At 40.1% G+C, this 20,635-nt stretch overlaps 1 protein-coding gene across 7 annotated transcripts in view; it reads right to left on the reverse strand.

The window, feature by feature from the left end:
- Nucleotides 1-19,867, reverse strand: part of HEATR1 (HEAT repeat containing 1) — a 58,684-nt gene extending 38,817 nt beyond the window's left edge. Inside the window, exons 1-14 of one of the 7 annotated variants that reach the window (XM_030556957.1) lie at nucleotides 19,562-19,861; nucleotides 18,781-18,933; nucleotides 16,996-17,212; nucleotides 15,869-16,010; nucleotides 15,070-15,171; nucleotides 13,663-13,803; nucleotides 12,446-12,657; nucleotides 9,945-10,078; nucleotides 9,455-9,511; nucleotides 9,177-9,285; nucleotides 8,651-8,761; nucleotides 2,889-3,006; nucleotides 1,482-1,589; nucleotides 990-1,085 (exon numbers count right to left, since the gene is read on the reverse strand). In XM_030556957.1, the coding sequence (XP_030412817.1) occupies nucleotides 990-1,085; nucleotides 1,482-1,589; nucleotides 2,889-3,006; nucleotides 8,651-8,761; nucleotides 9,177-9,285; nucleotides 9,455-9,511; nucleotides 9,945-10,078; nucleotides 12,446-12,657; nucleotides 13,663-13,803; nucleotides 15,070-15,171; nucleotides 15,869-16,010; nucleotides 16,996-17,212; nucleotides 18,781-18,922 (1,689 nt within the window). In that variant the 5' untranslated portion in view covers nucleotides 18,923-18,933; nucleotides 19,562-19,861. Of the gene's footprint in view, nucleotides 1-989; nucleotides 1,086-1,481; nucleotides 1,590-2,888; nucleotides 3,007-8,650; nucleotides 8,762-9,176; nucleotides 9,286-9,454; nucleotides 9,512-9,944; nucleotides 10,079-12,445; nucleotides 12,658-13,662; nucleotides 13,804-15,069; nucleotides 15,172-15,868; nucleotides 16,011-16,995; nucleotides 17,213-18,780; nucleotides 18,947-19,443 lie in introns of all 7 variants that reach the window. The other 6 variants (XM_030556956.1, XM_030556955.1, XM_030556954.1 and 3 more) reach the window with 6 other exon arrangements.
- Between the last annotated feature and the right edge of the window lie 768 nt (nucleotides 19,868-20,635).

Consider the following 20,635-nt stretch of genomic DNA (forward strand, 5'->3'; position numbering starts at 1 on the left):
TGCAAATCAACAGACCAATATACAAGATCAGATAATCTACAGAACTGTGATAGCAAGTGCATCACTGATCATATTAAGTAGAAAAATTAAACACAGATGAGTGAACTTATGTTGGTCAGATAGTATGTTTATTAGAAGGAAAACAAAAAGTATAGTAACGTGTAGTATGCTCTGGTTTGCTAGATCCATGAAGAAGATGCTCTGAATGCATAACTGGATGGAAAATGCACTGATTTTAAAACAACCAGAATGTTTCATAATGAAGTAAGGATTATTCTTCCTCTATGTAGTATTTGTTAGATGCAAAAAAAAAAAAAAAAAAAAAGAAAACCCAACACATGCTAACAAAACATTTTATTTCTGATCATTCATGTGCTCTGTTCATATATCTCTGTGTGGTTACTGGTATACCATTTCTTAAAATCAACAACTCTACAAGTAGTGTCACAAGGAAAAATCCTACCAGAAATACTAATAGATGTAATAATTAAAAGTAGTTCATATAATGATCTCTTCCCCCAAAACACATAGTATTGCCTGAGGTAGAAATACTAGGCAGGACTTTAGTAAGTATGGCTGCAATCAACTGGATTTAAAAAAAAAAAAGAATGCATGCTTATCCCTACACCAAAACTGAAAAACTTTGACACAGATGTCTTTTCCTAGCACCTAGAGCTTTTCTGGGGACAGGACTGAAGGCTCCTCTTATTTATTTGTATAAAATGGACAGAGTAGTTTATAGGATAGGCAAAACTCAATTAAAATATGTTCTAGTGACCAGATCAACAAAGTACACTGCGTTTAGTATAGTCTCCGAAATTTTTGCTTTTCTCTCTTAATAGGAGAGAGCTACACACAAATTCTCGTCAATACCAGAGAGGTCAGTGGAGGCAAAGGCACAATTAATATAAAGCATTAATTCCAGATCGCTTCTGAATATAGAGAAATAGCTAAAATCTCACTTGACCTATCAAGAAATACTGACTTACCTCCAAGGCACTGAGAGCAGTCATAACAACCTCCACGTTGTCATCCATTAGTCGTGCAAAAATGGCTTCTTCTATGAAGGACTTGTCAAAGCCCTCCTGAACAACGAGGGAAAAGCGGTTAAGGACCATTAGTTTCCAAAGCCTTCTTGGCAGTATAACTTTCATGACATACGAACTCAAGTACAGGAGAACAGCAACCTCAGTTAGGGAGAAACTAACTGCTAATACCAATGGAAGAAACAAACCTAAGTATCAGACTCCATTGTGGGACTACAACCAGCTTCATAAAACAGGAATTAAACCCAGACTCTGGATGACAGGATCCAAGTTTAAAGAAACAATAACAACTGAGCTGACTGAAAACAACATTAAGGATAATGTGTGCGTCATATTTTAGTGTGATGTTTGTCTTTTCTTCAGTAAAAGTTTCTATAACTTCTGAAGATAACATATCAATTAAGTTCTTTAAATGAGAGACTCAGAGGTACAAACCTTTGATGCTTCAATGATCTCCTTCAAATGCTGAACAGCCAAGACCCTGACTGCTGGCTGTGGATGATTCAGGCTAAGTACCAGAGAGGTATCAGAGTCTGCCAGAAACTGAAATGTACATTGCACAGTTACTCAATGTATGTTGAAAATTAATGAATTAAACTTTGCCATTAATACATATACTAAGAAAAAAAACCAGTAACTACTGATCCAGAATAGAAATGGTATATTCTGATTGTAAAAATGTCAATTTCAGAATAAACACAGTACAATTGCCCTGTATATGGACTTACTGTATTTTTAAAATTATACCCTGAGGGCATTTCTACATGAGAAAGTTAATTCGGATTAAGGTATGGTGTGAGTTTAAATTGAAATACCTATGGTTGAATAACTCCACGTGTAAACAAGCCCTAAATTCTCACTCTGCCAAGGTAAGGAAGCATCCGCACTTTTTTATCCTAGAAACACTGCACTTATCTAAGGGTTCTGAGAAAACGCCAGTGACTGGACACCAGACTGCCAGAACCCTGACAGAGACAGCTAAGAAGGTAACAAATAGACCAGATGCCTGCAGCTTATCTCAGCAAACCTGAAGTTGCTTGGACAGAGTTTTACATATCAGGATTTTATCAGTTGGGCACCCATTTGTAGCATCTGTGCTATTTATGCAGCCACATTTTTCTTGAATAGGCCTAAAGTGTCTGAAACACTGCTTTTAATGCCCCATAATCTTTGCCAGTTTGCATGTTTGATTTGGAGGTAATCAGCTTTAAATATGAAGAAATGTAGCTACAAAAATGTTTAAAAAAAAAAAAAAAAGAAAAAAACCCCACACACACACATTAAGCTTTTTTTGTCAAGAAAAGCGTGGAGTACAAATTATTTTGCTGTGCACTAGTATGTGATATGCCCAGACTCTGTTACCCTTTGGAGACAGCATGCTAAGAAACTTGGGATTTCTAAATTCCTCTGGTCACAGAATATCAGCCTTTGAAAAGAGTAAAAAGCAACACAATAATACTACGAAGAATGTCTTCACAATCTTCCTTGATTAGAATGGTGGTTGCTGTGCTGCCACCTTTTCTAGATTTGACAGTTCTGTCCAGCTTGTAAGACATTGACAATGTACCAAAGTAACACTGGGGCACGTGACCTTGTCACAACATAACAGAACTAACAGAGCAGCACAATATAAGCTAATAATCATTTATTCAAGTTGCTTTTTACATTTGGTAATTGTAGACATCATCAGTTTTGTTCAAGCACAATGACACTTAAATCAATCACAATACAAGAAAAAAAAATTAAAGACAAGGAAGGTCAGATACACCCCAGTATAATACTGCTGACTTTAAGGCAGCATACAAGAGTTGATTTAGATCCAGAAATTGGGCCTTTACCTACCTGATATTTACTGCCACTCACAGAGAGAGAGATAAATTGGTGGAAAAGATCTTGCTCATTCTGATTTGTAACATCTTTCAGATGTTCTTCCAGTACCAAGTCTAAGGCTTCAGGATATCTGTCAACAACCAAGAGAAACAGGTTCTGCACAGAGAATTACTATAGAAGTTATGCACCAATTACAACAGAACTATATGCAGAGGATAGAGAATGTGAGAGCACTTGTTTGAATCACAGGACTGGAAAGGACCTCAAGAGGTCTTCCAGTCTAGTCTCCTATACTCAAGGCAGGGCTAAGTATTATCGAGACCATCCGTTTGTTTAACCTGCTTTTAAAAATCTCCAATGACGGAGATTCCACAACCTCCCATTGCAATTCACTTCGATGCTTAGCTACCCGACAGTTGGAAGTTTTTCCTAATGCCCAAACTAAACCGCCCTTGCTGCAATTTATAAGCCAATTGCTTCTTGTCCTAGCCTCAGAGGTTATGAACAATTTTTCTCTCTCCTCCTTGCAACAACCTTTTATGTACTTGAAAACTGTTATCATATTCCTTCTCAGTCTCCTCCAGCCAGGGTAGATAAAAATCAATGATTTAAAAAAAAATTGGAATTTTTAAATTTAAATCAGATTTTTTTTTTTAATAAAATGCTTGAGGAAAAAAATCTATCAAAATATCTCCTCATGGAATAAGGATTATAAATTCTAATTCTATAGTATGAGACAATATATTCATGTAATGTTTAAGAAAAGTTTTATAAATGAGTTCCAATAGTTCATGGATTAGGAACCCAATTTTATGAGGTTCCACGGGCTTCTGTATAGATTATTTAGGTTAACCTTTCAATCTGCCCAATGGGACTCAGTGCTAAGTCTAGAAGATACCATCAGAGATGCTTAGTTTTTCAGTTCTCAAACTGTGGATTTGCGTCTCCAGAGATAACATGCTTGTGAACAGCAAAAATGTTTTAAAATAAAATAAATAATATACAGAGGTGAGAAATAACAGACCTTAACTTTATTGTCCCTCTGCAAATTTGTGTACACAGAGTCAATCCCTTACCTCTCTCTAAAAGTGCAAAGTTTCAAAAAGTTCAATGAATAGAAGATTGTTGGGGGTGGAATAAATCTGGACAAGGAGAAGAAGTCTGGAGATAAATGTGAGAAGAGAGGGACAGAATAGAAACAAAAGAGAAACTGTTTGAGCAGCATATTGCAGAAATTTGAGTGTAGCCTTCATTGATTTGAGATCTACCATACCATTCTATCACTAGAAGGGAAAACCTATAATGGCAGCAGGCCGTAAAAGAGGCCCAGTCTGGGAATATTTTAATGAAGTTCCTCTACCTGTGAGTAAGACAGGCATGCATGCAAAATGCAAACAGTGCAACAAAGAAATGCAAGGCCTGGTTGCCCGAATGAAACAACATCATGAGAAGTGTTCCTTCTCAGGAGGAAGCTGCACTGAAGATGATGAACAGAACATGTCTGAACATTAACAGGTGTGTTGTGAGCAAGACACCATAAGTCATTCTTCCGTTCTACTCTGTGCTGGTCAGGCCTCAACTGGAGTATTGTGTCCAGTTCTGGGCACTGCATTTCAAGAAAGATGTGGAGAAATTGGAGAGGGTCCAGAGAAAAGCAACAAGACTGCTTAAAGGTCTAGAGAACATGACCTATGAAGGAAGGTTGAAAGAATTGGGTTTGTTTAGTTTGGAGAAGAGAAGACAGAGAGGACATGATAGCAGTTTTCAGGTATCTAAAAGGGTGTCATAAGGAGGTGGGAGAAAACTTGTTCATCTCAGCCTTTAAGGATAGAACAAGAAGCAATGGGCTTAAACTGCAGGAAGGGAGGTTTAGGCTGAACATTAGGAAAAAGTTCCTAACTGTCAGAGTGGCTAAACATTCAAATAAATTGCCTAGGGAGATTGTGGAATCTCCATCTCTGGAGATATTTAAGAGTAGCTTAGATAAATGTCTATCAGGGATGGTCTAGACAGTATTTGGTCCTGCCATGAGGGCAGGGGACTGGACTCGATGACCTCTCGAGGTCCCTTCCAGTACTAGAGTCTATGAATCTATGCAGGATCTTCAGGTTGGTAAACTTTTTTTATTCCATACTTCTTTCTTAAGGACTGCCTGTCTTCCTTCTGGACTATTCTTGAATTCTCAGGTTTGAGCAAAAAATATAGTTGTTACTCTATGGTACTATCATTTTAGATGCAGTTGTGATAAAAAAATAAAATAGCTGAAATAGGCAGATCTTCCTATTACTATTTCACCTTTAAGTAGCACTGAGTGTCAGTGAATGCAATGAATACTACTAAATGAGCAGTATGGCAATAATAATTAAATAACTGCATTGACTTATTTGGTTTAGGAGAATCCATCCTCAACATACAGGATTCTGAACACTATCCACCTTCAAGATCACCATCATTTTCTATAGTTTCAGAGTTATCTGCCAATTATAGTGTTTCTGTCACATCATGTATGTCACATAAACACAATGTATCACCTGTAGCAAAAAGAGAAAGAAAAAAATCTCCATCATCCAGAAACAACCATAGATAAGTTCGTGATAAGACCCAGCAGACAACAAAAAGAGCTAATTGATGAAAAAATTGCTCAGTTTGTTTATGCAACAAACTCTCCTTTCCGTATGACTGAGAACCCACACTTCGTTAACATGGTTCAGTCACTAAGACCAGGATACAGTCCATCCAACAGAGCAGACGTCGCAGGCAAATAGCTGGATAAAGTTATGAAAGAGAAATTGAGCAGTGTGCAAAAGGTCTAGAGGGTAAAATTGTTAATCTGAGTTTTGATGGGTGAAACAATGTCCAGAATGATCCTGTTGTATGTGCTTGTGTGACAACAGAAGAAGGCAATGTCTTCCTCAAAGAAACGATCAATGCATCAGGAAATGCGCACACAGCAGAATACTTACAAGAAATAGCAGTAAAAGCTATAACAAACTGAAAAAAAAAATTCAAATATCTAGTATGCAGCTTGGTCACAGACAATGCTGCAAATGTATCCAAGATGAGAAGAGAGTCACCATCTAAAAACATATGGTTGCAGTGCTCATTTGATGCATCTCCCATCCAGAGACTTCAATGTTCCAGAAATAAAGGCTAATGTTGTTGAAATTGCAAAATACTTCCATAACAACCACTCTGCAGAAGCTGCTCTGAAAAAAGTGGGAACAACCAAGCTAACTCTCCCACCAGATGTGCAACGGAACTCAGTAGTGGACTGTTTTGAGCACTATATCAAGAACTGGCCTAATCTGATGACAGTTTGTGAACAAAATCATGAAAAAAAATAGATGGCACTGTCACAGCCAACGTTCTCAACACTGGGCTTAAGAGAAATGTTGAACACATGCTGAGTACCCTGAAGCTTATTTCTGTAGCCTTGAACAAAATGCAGAGAAATAGCTGTTTTATTGCTGACGCTCTTGAAATTTGCAAGGAACTGAGTGAGATCTTAAAAAGAGAAATATGCAATATCTCCAGCTCATTTTCTTGCAAATATTCTCAATGCTCGGTATCAGGATCAAACCTTAACTGCTGAAGAAGAGGAGTTGGCTATGACATGGACATCCAGCAATCATCCCTCCATAATGCCAACCATAATAAACTTCAGAGCTAAGAGTGAACCATTCAAGAAATACATGTTTGCTGATGATGTTTTAAAGACAGTCACATCAGTGAAATGGTGGAAGTCACTTAAGCACTTAGATTCAGAGACTGTTGAAGTGATAATCTCACTTTTAACAGCAGTAGCTTTTTCTGCTGGTGTAGAAAGAATATTTTCTTCCTTTGGACTAATTCATTCCAAATTGAGAAATCGTTTGGACCTGGAAAAGCAGGAAAGCTTGTTTTTCTTTTCCAGATTATGAACGAACAGGAAAATGAAGGTGAAGACGACTGAGTTAACTGCAGAACCCAATATTTTAAGTTTCTCATGTTGACCTGGCTGACATAGTCGATTTAATTTTTTTGTTTTAAATATTTCATTTAACTATTTTAGTTGAAAACAATTTAACAAAAACAAACTTGATTTTAAAAAACTTGACTTTAACTAAATTCAAAAATTCATATGGTTTGTTCTGTTAAAATATTATATGTTTGCTGTTGAAGAAAAAAATCCAGAATACATAACATTGTTGTTTTAGCTAAATAAAACAATTTAAATGTCTGTCTGGTGATGTTCTCCTCCTAATACAGCATGACAAAAAAATCCTTCAAATATTAATGACTAACTTGTTGAATTGGAGATAGTTCACTTCCCAGTGACTTCATATATATCTTCTTCAATTACCTTTGGTGAATGAAATAACCAATCATTCATTTTCTGATATAGCTGTAAAACTCACTTGAAAAGTTGTCAAAATAAATCACTTTAAAAATGTATAGTGTGTATCTTCTAAAAATGAAACCTACACCTATCTCTGAGTTGTGAAGAATATGTATTAAGGTTATAACAACCAACAAGAATGCACTTCTATGTAGAAATCCACGATTAAATCAAGTCTTCCTGACCAGTGATTTAAATCAAATCCACCCTGACCCTAACTGAGTAACAGGCCTACCCTGTCCCTGCTCATATGTCTTATGTATTTGTAGAACGTTTTCTTCTTATCCTTAATGTCTACAGCTAGTTTAATCTCGTTTTATGCTTTGGTCTTTGTAATTTTGTCCCTACATATTTATATTATTTGTTTATATTCATCATTTATAATTTGACCTAGTTTCCACTTTTTGCTGGACTCTTCTTTGAGTTTCAGATCATTGCAGATCTCCTAGTTAAGCCAGGGTGGACCCTTGCCATACTTCCTATCTTTCCTATGCAATCAGATAGACTGCTCTTGTGCCCTTAATAATGTCTTTTTGAAAAACTGCCAAGTCTCTTCAACTGTTTTCCCCCTGACTTGCTTCCCATGGGATCTTACCTATCAACTCCCTGTGATTACTGACGTATGCCTACTTGAAATTTATAATCTTTATTATGCTGTTTTCCCTCCTACCATTCCTTAGAATCATGAACTCCACCATTTCATGATCACTTTCACCCGAGTGCCTTCCACTTCCAAATTCTCAACCAGTTCCTTCCTATTTGTCAAAATCAAATCTAGAACAGCCTCCCCCCAGTAGCCTTCTCCACCTTCTAAAATAAAAAATTGTCTCCAAGTCATTCCAAGAACTTCAGATAATTTATGTCCTGCTAAAATCTATGTCCTGTTATTTTTCCAACAGACATCTGGATAGTTGAAGTCCCCCATCACCACCACCTCCTGTGCTTTGGATGATTTTGTTACTGGTTTAAAAAAAGCCTCATCCACTTACAATAAATTATAGTAAATAATTCTTCAGAGGGTATTAATCTGATTGTGTTTTCATAATGCTGGTCAATAATATGCAGACCACTAGTGTAAATGATTAATAGAAAAGGCTCAGTATAACTTAAGAATGCTAGGAGAGGCTAGCAGTTGAGGTGCTCTGATATTAAGGTGATGGGGAATGTACCAGGATAGATCTGGCTTTAATTACATGTACTGTAAAGACCAAAATTATGCTTGCATAAATCACTCAGCATACTAACAAGTATGAAGTCACAATTAGGATAAATTAGGCATTTATCTAGGGTATCCTAGACTGAACACAAATTACTAAGAGAAGCATATATTGATTCACAGGTGACTTACCATACTTTCATATTGCACAAAATGCATAGGAAATAAGAAGTAACTTACTTTCTTTCAAGAAGTCTGATGAGAGGAAGAAGTTGTTTATTGAGCAGAGCCATTTTGGTAGAATCAGATTCATTCTCCACACCATAGGAAATAAACTCTTCAAGAAATTTACTAAAAATGACAAACACACAAATAAAAACAGACATATTGACAAGACAACACTAATCATCAGCATTATTGATTGAGACAAATAGAATAGTTTGTGTGATTCATATTGTATCTCATAAATACAGGTTGTCTTCGGAGTTTAAATTTCATCCCCAAAGTAATTTTTTCTTTGTAAGGCCCCAATCCAGCAAAGACTTATCCATGTATTTAACTCTGCTCAAGCAAGTAGTCCCAGTGAAGTCAAACACTTAGTGTTCAAACACCAATATGTTTGCAGGATCAGGGTGTGTGTCAGGAACCCTTGAAAGCTGGAAAGATAACAGACATTCCCACACAGTGCTAATCACATTGTCACAAATTGGGTGTTATTGTAGCTGAAATTAACATACATTGTAGAAAATAATCAAAATTAGCTCACCAGGCCAATAAACGATCTAAATCCTTTTCCAGTGGTATACTTGTAAGTATGGCTTCTAGATGTCTCCTATAGATATGGTTATCTATCACTTCAGACTCCTCGTGCCCCTCTTCAGAAGAAACAAACAATTAGACATTTTTAAAAGAAAGATGAACAGTTGTTTTAAAATAAACGCTTTACATTTATTACACCAACCGCCGTGAAAAAAAATAGACAGCAGGCTCTAGTGGATTAAGCACATAACAGGGAGACAGGAATGTACCCTGTCTAACACTAATCTGCTGTGCCCCTTTGGTCAAGCCAGGAAACCATATGCTGTACCTTACTTTCCCAACCTGTAAAATGGGGACCATAAAGTTTATCTATTTCCTATAGATGTTGCAATGAATAAATATTATGAGCTGCTCAGTATTATCACTATATTCCCGGAATAAAAATTGTGGCAAATGTTATATATGTTCTATCAAGTGACATTCTATGTGCGGCACTTGGCAAGTCAAGGATCGTCGTAAAATTACACTAGCTCTCATGAGATCATCTGTTCTCACCAAAGCATTGCAAATGAATATCTAGGTGCCCAGCACATCACTAATCTGCTGTGGCATTTAAAAAAACAAAAGCTATTCCACAAGCCCCACAGAAAGAAAGACACAAGCAGTTCCTCACAGTTTGGAGCAGTCTGTCATCAGGAACAATTAAAGCTGATTTATCTACCAAAGCTGCTACAAGGGTTTACCCAGAAAAAACATTGGGCACATGCTAACATACCAGTAGCGGAGTCAATAATGGAGCAAACTAGGTGTGGCAGCAGGTAACGCAGAAGGGGAGTGACGTCATAGGCAGCTGAAATGCCATGCAGGATAATAACCAGGTCTGGAATGCTACACAGGTAGCGAAATGGCCTGCACAGGAGAACACCAAAAGGAAGACTGAATATTGCTCTGGGTTCTAGCTTATCCATCACTTTCTATTATACAGAACTTTCAACTATCCACATATTGTCAAGTGGCTCAGCCTCAATGAAAAAAATAAGAAGTGGTATAGGGATGCATTTCCAAGTTTTCACAGGTTTAAGGATTGGTGCATATCATATTCTGAAAGTGTACAAGGCACTGCCAATCAACCACAACTCCGCCTTGTTTTGAGGCAGTCTATTTCCCTGGTTTCTTAAGAAAGTAGTGGTAGGGAAAAGGGAAAGACTGCGTGTACGTGTGTGTTGGGGAGAGATGAGTGGATCTTTCTTGGAATACCTCACCACCAATCAGCTACTTGCTCCACACTCCTTCAGTGCCCAGCTGGGCTAGGGGATCCAAGGGCAAGAGGGAAGGTGGTAACTTGTGGGCTGCAAAGAGCACATCTACCAGCTAGAGACAGACACACACACAGGGACAGGAGCCCTAGAATTCCTACTCCACTTCAGGGGAAGAAGGAGGAAAAGGGGGCTGGCAGAGGCCACTCTAGCTACATGTGAACTAGGCAGCTGCCTAAGGCAGCAGATTTGGCCGGCTGTCCCTCTATCATGACAGAGGGGCAGTCAGGAAAAATCTGACATCCTAGGGGTTTTGAAGGTGGCACTCACACTGCCAGGTCCTGACCACCAGTCCAGGGGGCTCTGCATTTTAAATTTAATTTTAAATGAAGCTTCTTAAACATTTTAAAAACCTTATATACTTTACATATAACAAGTTTAGTTCTATATTATAGACTTATAGAAAGAGACCTTCTAAAAACGTTAAAATGTATTACTGGCACGTGAAATCTTAAATTAGAGCGAATCAATGAAAATGCGGCACACCACTTCTGAAAGCTTGCCAACCCCTGCCGTAGGCCTATGAGGAGGGGGGTGACAGACTAAAGTTTTGATCAAGGTGGCAGCCTGTCCTGAGTGGCCTCTGGGGCTGATATGAAAGGAAAGGGAGCAGGATGATTGCAGAGGTGTGAAGTGGCATACTCATATCAATGAGATGTCCTCAGATGGAAGGAAGACACCCTTTTGGTGATGAATGAGGCCTGAAACAACAGCTCTGAGCTTTACTAACTGCTCCATTCATTGAGTGGATATTCTCACACCCGCCTCAGTGCCTGGGTGCTGTGCCACACATTAACCATGCCTCTTACCAGCTTTCCATACTGCATGAGCACTGTGTGCCTGTGCCCAGCCCCAAGGATGTCTGTTCCCAGTGCCCAGCAGAAGTTCAGCGAGCCTATCCCACCAGAGATTTGATTAATTTCTGGTTGGAACTCTTGCACTGGCCTCTCTGGTATCATCTGCAATGTGGCAACTAGTTCCTCCGTTGATTCTCTCCCCACACCAGGCTTCATATCCTGGACACAGTCTTGCCCACCAAACTGTCCCAGGGCAGGATTTGGGCAGATGACAGATGCTGAAATTTCTCAGAACTGTGTACACCACTAACACTTCCAAAAGGAGCATTATAATAGCCCCAGACACCAAGGGAAAGGTGGGTTGACAGCACTAATGTTCTCTGAATGCAGAACTCCAGAGAAGAGGACTCTAACTAATGGCCCTGGCATTCAAGTGCTTCTTCCTCTAAGCCACCATGTGAACACATCCTCAGAAACTCCTTAGAGAGTGAAACAGAGTACACAATAACTCTCATGGATGTGTAAGCATTAGCAATAAAGCTTCTAGGGTCAGAAACTTTAGAAATATTTTTGAATTGGTCCTTAGTACTGGTCAACAGCTGTTCCCAGGAGCAGTCCATGCTATACATTTCAAGAAAAATTCTTCCTAACTCTGCATCAAAAAATAACATATTATAAACAGCTCATTTTAGGGTGGCTATAACTCAGGAACCCACTGCCCAAATCCCACCAAAACTGCACTATGGACTCTACCCTAGCCCCTCTTGTGGCATATCAATTTTCAAGCTAACCTCCTCATGCTTTGTGGGTTGACACCTGAATATTACAAACACCTTATTCCTGGGGGTGGGGAGGGGAGTGGGAAGAGGAGAGGAGGAGAAGGAGAGAACTATATCTGAGGAATGCCTGGACAGAACGACCTCAAACTTGTACCACCAACTCTACCCTTGATGAGGCACAGAAATCTTCAAAAAAATCTTGATTACGCAAGTGGATTTCAGAGCACCTTGAAATACTGACTGTTAAACAGTAAGGTAGGTCTCAACCTTAACTATAGTAGTGTGACCACCCTATGGTAATGATAGAATCCTTTTAAATATCATTAGTTTCCATCTTTAGGACTCAGCTATTAAGAGGAAATCTGTCAACTCATGTATACTTACTTTTTCCCAAGACCCTCTCCCTTTTGGTTCTGAAGAAGAACGAGCAGGCAGGCCAGTCCTTCCCTGGCTACAGAAGGTGTTTTTGTCAAATTCTTGCTGATCTGTAACATCAAGGTCTGCACCAAGGAAGTCTCCATTGTCACTTTCATTGCCAACTGGCAGATGATCATGTAGGTTGCAGCTCTGTAATCCACTAGAGAGGATTTCAAACCCTACCAAGAGAGAAAGAATTCAAAGTGCATTTCTGCCAAGTTTAAGTTTAAAAACAGTGTCTCTAAATAACGGTACAGAATACTCTTAGGGCAACATTAATGAATTGCATTACCCACTTTTCATCATGTTAAAGCTTGAGTGAGCTAATTAAACCTCAAATCTAGACAGAGAAAAAGAAGATATATGCTCATTAACACTGAAGTAAAGCAGGTAGACAGAGCTGCCACCAGCAGCAGCGCAGAAGTAAGGATAGCATTGTATGGCCACTTACTTCTGCGCTGCTGCCTTCAGAGCTGGGCCTGCAGTCCGCAGCCACCCAGCTCAGAAGGCAGCAGCGCAGAAGTAAGGGTGGAGAGGTATGGTATTGCCACCCTAACTTCTACGTTGCTGCTGGCAGGGTGCTCCCTTCAGAGTTGGGTGCCTGGCCAGCTGCCACTGCTCTTTGGTCACCCAATTCTGAAGGCAGCACAGAAGTAAGGGTGGCCATACTACACTCCCCCTACAATAACTTTGCGACCTCCTCCCCCACCCCACATACATCTCCCTTTTGGGTTGGGACCCCTAGTTTGAGAAAGCTGATCTAGTCCATCAAATCTACACAGTGAAAGGTAAAAATACAGAAAAGACCAGATTTCACGGTCCATAACGCGTTTTTCGTGGCCGTGAAGTTGGGAGGGCCTTAGCTGTAGTTATCTAGACTCCCTCAGCCTTAAAGTGTCGTATTACAAGAAGTGTATCAGATCAAAGCCAGGCACACACAGCTCCCTATGCAGTCCAACAATAGCAATCCTGAACTGGTCAAGGTTTGCTCCAACATGTATTGCACATCTTTAATAGTCAGCAGAAGCAGCAACAGGAACACAGAAAAGCAAGCTGTGTTTTGTTTACCTAGTCTCTTTTCTAATTTATTCCAGGGTGAAAATCCCTCTTGGAAGTTAATTACAGGATTCTAGTTGACAAAATAAGCCACCTTGTATCATGCAAGAGAATGAAATACTGGGTACCTTTTGTATGTAAGGAAGCAGTTTGGAGACTATAGTGTCTGTAATCTTCTCTACAGCCCCAAGAGCAGACACGATGGTGGAGGCATAAAAAGTAAACAGGACTCTCAACTGAGAGACACTGCCATGATGAACAGAAAAGGTCTAGAACGAAGGAAAAATAGTTACTTAGGCATTAGGATGATACTAAAAACATAACTACAATATTTAAGGTCTCATGTTAAGAGTTCCTGTTACTACAGGATTCTGCTTAATAGCACTTCTGATATTAACAACTTCTGATTAATGGTAACATTTTGCCAGGAACCAATCCTGTCCCATTGACTTTATTGTTAATAGGATTTGGACATGGCAATGGCATGCCGCTGACTGAACTATTTTGGAAGAAAGGCTCTGACTGCAGGCAGGTTTGAAGAGCTGTATCCAGGGAAGGAAGCACTAGGACGTCCCTTTCCCAGCTGCAACTCTGCAAACATGCTTATGGCTGGTGCTCGGCAAGTCCCAGAGCTTCCTTTTCTGGCTGCAGCGGGGTAAACCTGCTTTGCTACTTATTGGTAACTTCCAAACAACAGCAATTCTTTGTCAGGAACTGAGAAGTTGCTAATAAGTGAAATCCACTGTATTTACATTTTGCTTATTTTGGCATATTCCAAAAGTTTAAGAAATTGTGACTGCTACATCTATCATTCTTCTAAGATTTTATTATTACTGTCTGTTTGTTTTTTTGGCCAGTGATTGAAAACTATCATTCTTTCTACCACCCTGAGATCAATGGATCTAACACCCATAATTTAAACTACTGTTAACATTTCAAAGCACACACTTAAAATAGCCATGACAACTATGAAAAGAGATACCCAAGCGCAAAAATTATTTGCAAATAGAGCGGCAGAAATCAGTTGGGTTTGTTTTTTTTTAAACAAACTAAAAGCATCCCAGTTTTCTCCATAAGAATTACGGTAAAAATCTTGTGGAGTCACTCTAGGGCATCAGTCAATTTCCTGTTTCTTGGTTAATACAATCTCCTCTGCCATAGTCTCCTCCAGCTAAAGCTCCTTCTCCCCTTCACCTCTCACTGTATATACAGCACTGCACAGTTTGCTAACTTCATTTTGCCTCAGATATTGGCCACCACCAGAAGCAAAACATCAGAGCAGAAGGACCAATGGTCTGATCCACAGAATTTTCTGTACTGTTCCCAATGACATTACACCAATTTCTACTAGGTTTTCATATCTCGGTAAATCAAAGTGGGCTCAAAGAAAAAGAGATTTCATACATTTCTGTGTACTGAGTGCATTTACTGCTACACAATTCAAAATGTGCAAAGACAGCACACCATGATGCAAATACATCAAAGAGGAGGGGGAAGAGACACACAGACCAAAAGAACTAGAAGAATTTACCAACCTTTACAGATTTTGTCACCAGACTGCAAATGAAATCCATGAAACCCAGATCTTTATAGCAGTGTGTAATCAAAGCACCCCTAGCAAGGGGGACTCCTGGTTTCTGTCCATGATAAAAATCAAGAAAGGGATATAAAAATATAACTAAAATTAGAATATTCTAAAAGTGAAATCAAAACACACACAAACTTCCTTCATTTCTCCAAAGTATACTAAATGATCACTGACATCCAGATTTGGGGAGGGATAGCTCAGTGGTTTGAGCACTGGCCTGCTAAACCCGGGGTTGCGAGTTCAATGTTTGAGGGGGCCATTTAGGGATCTGGGGCAAAAATCTGTCTGGAGATTGGTCCTGCTTTGAGCAGGGGGTTGTACTAGATAACCTCCTGAGGTCCCTTCCAACCCTGATATTGTATGATTGATTCTATGATTTAAATTGAAACAAGTAATGGTTTCCTCTCACTGGACTTTGTTTCTTCACCTTATATTTTTATAAAATTATATGTACTAGTAATTAATATGTTTCTAAGTTGACTGCAAACATACTACTAATAAAAATCAGATTTTTTTTCCTTTATCAAAACAAGGGCTATAATTAATTTCCCTTTAAAGAGAGAGATCAAGAACAACGTGGACATTGGCCCTCAATCCTGCAACAGAATCTTGTAGTCAAGACCCAAATCTATGGGGCTGCACACAGGGTGGCAGGAGCATGTTAATAGACACAGTATCAGGACCAGGACCTTACTAGGTACTATTTCTCCTACATCCTCTGAACTGTAACTTTTAAGCTACTTTACCTTAATTGGATGCAACCAATTCCATTTATGAGTTGGGTCTTCAATTTTTAACAGCTGGATAACTCTCACAAACAATTTGGTCTCATGGTACGGCAAAACACAACCAACCAAACTGTCCTGGTTGTAAAGATGGATATGAAACCTAAGAAAAAAGCAAACAAACAATCAGAAATTTCATAGCATGAGGTCCATATATCCTATTCTTGCAACACAGGTTTAAAATAAAAACCTTAAACATAGAATGCCAGGCTGAATCAGGACTGAAGTCCATCTTGTTCTGTATCCTGTCTCCAACAGCATGCAGGACCAGATGCTCAGATGAAACAGCAAGAGACCCTGCACCCAGCAGTCATGGAATAACCTGCTCACAGGGAAATTATCTGTCTGCCCTAATTAGTTAAAGGGAAACAAATGTTTCATTTTCAAAGATTTTAAAGCAGGTGAGGATCATTGTGATCATCTAATTTAAGCTTCAGTATAACACAGGCCAGAGCAATTCTGCAACCCAATGGATGCGTGTGCAACAGCCATTCATGCTTTAGCATTAGGAAGTATTTTCTACTTTCTATATCTGCAATCATCTTACATAAATAAGGACAGTAGCATATTACAAAATATCTGGTCCACTTTCTCTCCCACTCTTTTCAGTACCTTGGAATTCAAAAATATTTAGCACATACCAATATATTATACTAGACTATATTGCACAGAGTTCACGTATTATATTGAAAATACACCAATTGTACATAGCCTCTTTCATTCTGAATGTTATCAAATAAATGCCTCATAACCTTCTGCAAAAATGCTCCATCCCAGCCAACTACATAACTGGGAAACTTTGGTGAAGGACATTCAGACAAACTTATACAAAGAATGCCATGGAATCTTCCATGGCCCCAGAGAGAATACAGGCTCTTGTTATTTTCTCCTGTAACAGACCCATATACTAATTTGCAAGGAACTAAACTTATCTTGCCTAGTAAAGATGAACATTTGAGTTGATTGTGCCAGGATTTGACCCGTAGTTCAAGGAAACTAGGACCAAATCACACCCAAACTATTCTAACAAAAAAACCTCAGCTTATCGTAAATGTATCTATTGACATGCATGTGATCTATTTGATTACCTGTGAATTAGCCACTCCAGGCACTTTTGTGCTGGTTTAAGCATGAAGTAAGGAGACAGATGAATCAGGAATGATGAAATATTCTCATCCAGTTGCTTATTTACTGCTTTAGTCTGAACACTGCGCTCCAAACCCTTTGATGTGAGACTGAACAAAGCAGAATGAAACATCTCAAAGGAAGGATCAATGCCCATCAGCTCTTCTAGACCAGTGCAACCTATGAGAAGTGAAAAAGGTTTAAACACAACAATTCTCTACTTCAAAACATTCTTCTCCTTCCCATCCAAAAATCATCAACATTAGTCTGCAATATTTCATACTGCACTTCTGTACATCACCTTCACTGAATGAGTCATGCGAACTAAACTATTATGGTAAAATGTTTTCCCCCTTCCCATAACTGAAAGGTTACACAAAGTATATTTTGCCGTCCTAGAGATAGATACAACAATTCAAGTAGGTAAGCACAGTTTACTAGAGATCTGGGCACAGGAACAGAAACCAATAACTCTGAAATTCTAATCCTGACAGTAAAGCTCCATCTGTGACAGTAAAGCTCTGACAGTAAAGCTCCATCTGTGAATTTGAACAAATCACACCCTCCCTCTGCCTCAGTTTCTCCATCTGTAAAATCAGTACTTACCACTCTTGCTTTATAGGAGCGTTACAAGGAGCAAAATGCTATAACAATGGTAAAAAGTATTAAGTGTCTACTATGTACAGATCATACAGCAGAATAACCAATATGGAATTTTCTACAGACGATTAGTGAACATGTCTAGGAGCAGCGCTTTTGCTGCATTTAGATAGTTTTTAAATTGGTGAGGAAAAAGTACAACACAACTTTTCACCAATAAACAAGCATAAAAAATGAAAAGTACTTTTTAGAACTAAACTAAAATACATAATTTTTGATCTATGAGATACATAATCATGATGCAAAGAACAGTGCATATAGCAAATCAGTTCTGCCTTTTACAGCATAATAAAATAAAAAAACTATTTCATTACAAACTAAGTGCAAAGTGACTCTGGGTGCAAGTAAAGCAAGGAAACCAACCAGAGGGAGACATGAAAAAAAACAAATGTTCAAATACATCAGGGATTCTCAAACTGGGGGTTGGGACCCCTCAGAGGGTCATGAGGTTATTATGAGGGTTTGGGGGGCAGAATTGCAAGCTGCCAGCCTCCACCCCAAGCCCCACTTTGCATCAAGCATTTATAATGGGGTTAAAGTGTTTTTAATTTATATGGCAGGTGGTCATACTCAGAGGCTTGCTATGTGAAAGGGGTCACCAGTACAAAAGTTTGAGAACCACTGAAATACACGGATTCCTTTGGTGCTTAAATACAAAGCTAACAGATACCTTAGAAATACCTGTGCTACATTAGATATAGATTGAGATAAGCTAAAAGGTCATCATCATGTTAAAATTAGGTTAAAAGTAATAATAAAATAATAATAATAAACTAGGTTAAAAGTAGTTTCAGGTACTACACTTGCTCCCCAATCTCTCTAGTAACTTTGACGTTTTACAAACATTCTTCTATTTTAAGAAGTTTTACTTTCCTACATTCCAGTGGGAAAGACCTACACAAACATGGAGAATATAAAAGAGAAAGAGGAAACTAACTAAATCAAAGTGCTTTCAAAAGGGGCACACACACACACACAAAAGACTATTTTTTCCTCTAATCTCTTTCAGTCACAACACCAGAAAATCGTAACATTGTCTGATAGAAATGTGGGGCTTAAGCCGATGATGTCCCTATAGTCACGCTTACCGATTGCAAAGAAGGTGTCTCTGTCAATATTGGCAGCTTCCTTGCAATCAAACAGCAAGGAGGCTGCTTCACTTCGAGACAAAAGGCTGGGGTCATTCTGAGGGAGAGCGAGTCGTTTCAGCTGGTGGGCGAGGGATGTCATGTTTTATATTTCTGTGGAAGAAACCTTAAAATTAAAATAAATAAAATAAAATTCACCACAAACACATAAAACAATCCTGGAACAAACCGCATTTGAGTTCACAGGAGACTCTTTTCTGGCTTTCAGCAAAGCCTGAATTTACCGACAACAAAACACCGGCTAGCTACACAGCGGTTCAGCCCGGGGTACCCCCGCGTTCAGCGGGCACACACGGGGCTACCATGGGGGGTCGGGGGAGGCAAGTTCTTGTACGTTCACACTGCTGCGTTCCCGCTGACCTCCCCCCCACCACTACCCCTACACAGAGCAATTTATCACACGCAGCCCGGGGCCCAGCGCGCTGCAAGATTTCCCAGAGCACAAGCTCTGCCCAAGCGCCCGGGGTGTTTCCATGCACCAGGGGCCAGACACCCCAGCTCTGCCCCGGGGGGCTGGGGGCCGCTGGCTCTGCCCGAGCCTCATGGGGGCTCCCCGCAGCCCAAGCACCCGGGAGCTGGGGGTGCTGGCTCTGCCCAACTCACGGGGTGGGGGACAAGCCTGGTCCCTACCGAGCCGCTGCTGGCTCCTGCCGCACGCGCCCTGCAAGTTAGAGAAGCGAGACGACCTATCCCCGCAGCCACGTGCGTAAAGCAACTTCACCTCTGACCCGGAAACGGTGGTGCTGAAGAGGGGGGAAAAAAACAAAAAAACAAAGCACGGCCTGTTGGGAGACTGGGCATGCGCACCCCCAGTCAAGGGACGAGCTCCGGGCGGGGTTTGGCGCTCGCGAGGGGGCTCGGGGTGCGCGCGCCCCGCTCAGGAGTTCAGAGCCGAGCGTGCGAGCCGCCTGCGTTCGGTCGCTGCGCAGGGTGGGTCTGGCTTGAGCCGCGCTGACGGAGGCTCGCTGTGTGTCAGCGGGCGCCGGTCCGTGCTCCGCCTTTGCTGTGGGGTGGGGCGCCCCTAGCGGCGGGAGGCTTCGCGGCCAGTTCTGGTATTTGGAAAGCAGTCTGGCCTTGCAGGCTCTTTTGAAGCGAGCTTCCAGGTCCGTGCTGGTGCGGGAGCCACTGCAGCTGTGAAGCCCCGCAGGGCCCCAGAGACTAGACAACCAATACGAACAGCCCACAATGTGTCACTTTCCTCAGCTTTAGAGGGGTAGCCGTGCTAGTCCTGTAGCTCTTTGTAGACTAACAGACATATAGGAGCATGAGCTTTCCTGGGTGAATACCCACTTCATCAGCTTGTAAGCTGCAAGGGAGAGAGGCCATTCTTTTGCCCTATGATTGTACAGCACCTAGCAGAGCAGGGCTTCTAAGCTGTACTGAAAATAATTATTAATGTGAAATTTCATTACTTTTAATAATGGCTCCTGATTTTTTTGAGTGCTTGGGGTTGGCAATGCTGAAGAATGACTCCTCTTAATACCAAAGGCTTTAGAAGGTCCTGTGCAGTGTAATATAAAGCCGCTGGCCAGTGTAAAACCCTTATTTGTTACACTCAGGAATAATGTACTCAAAACCAAAATAGGAATGTGTTTTGTAATAAAGTGGGAGAAATGGGGAAATCAAAATTCAGACAATGGAAATGGTTTCCTTTTTTTAATTTTGAAAATCAGAACATTTTTTTTGAAATTATTTTCCTCTACAATGAAGACAGTAACAAATTTATTGCCCACTACCTTAGGCAGCAATAACTTGCCATGCAATGTAAACACAAACAGCCAACACAGGTATAGTC

The sequence above is a fragment of the Gopherus evgoodei genome, chromosome 3 (assembly GCF_007399415.2).
Source record: "Gopherus evgoodei ecotype Sinaloan lineage chromosome 3, rGopEvg1_v1.p, whole genome shotgun sequence".
Taxonomy (NCBI): domain Eukaryota; kingdom Metazoa; phylum Chordata; order Testudines; family Testudinidae; genus Gopherus; species Gopherus evgoodei.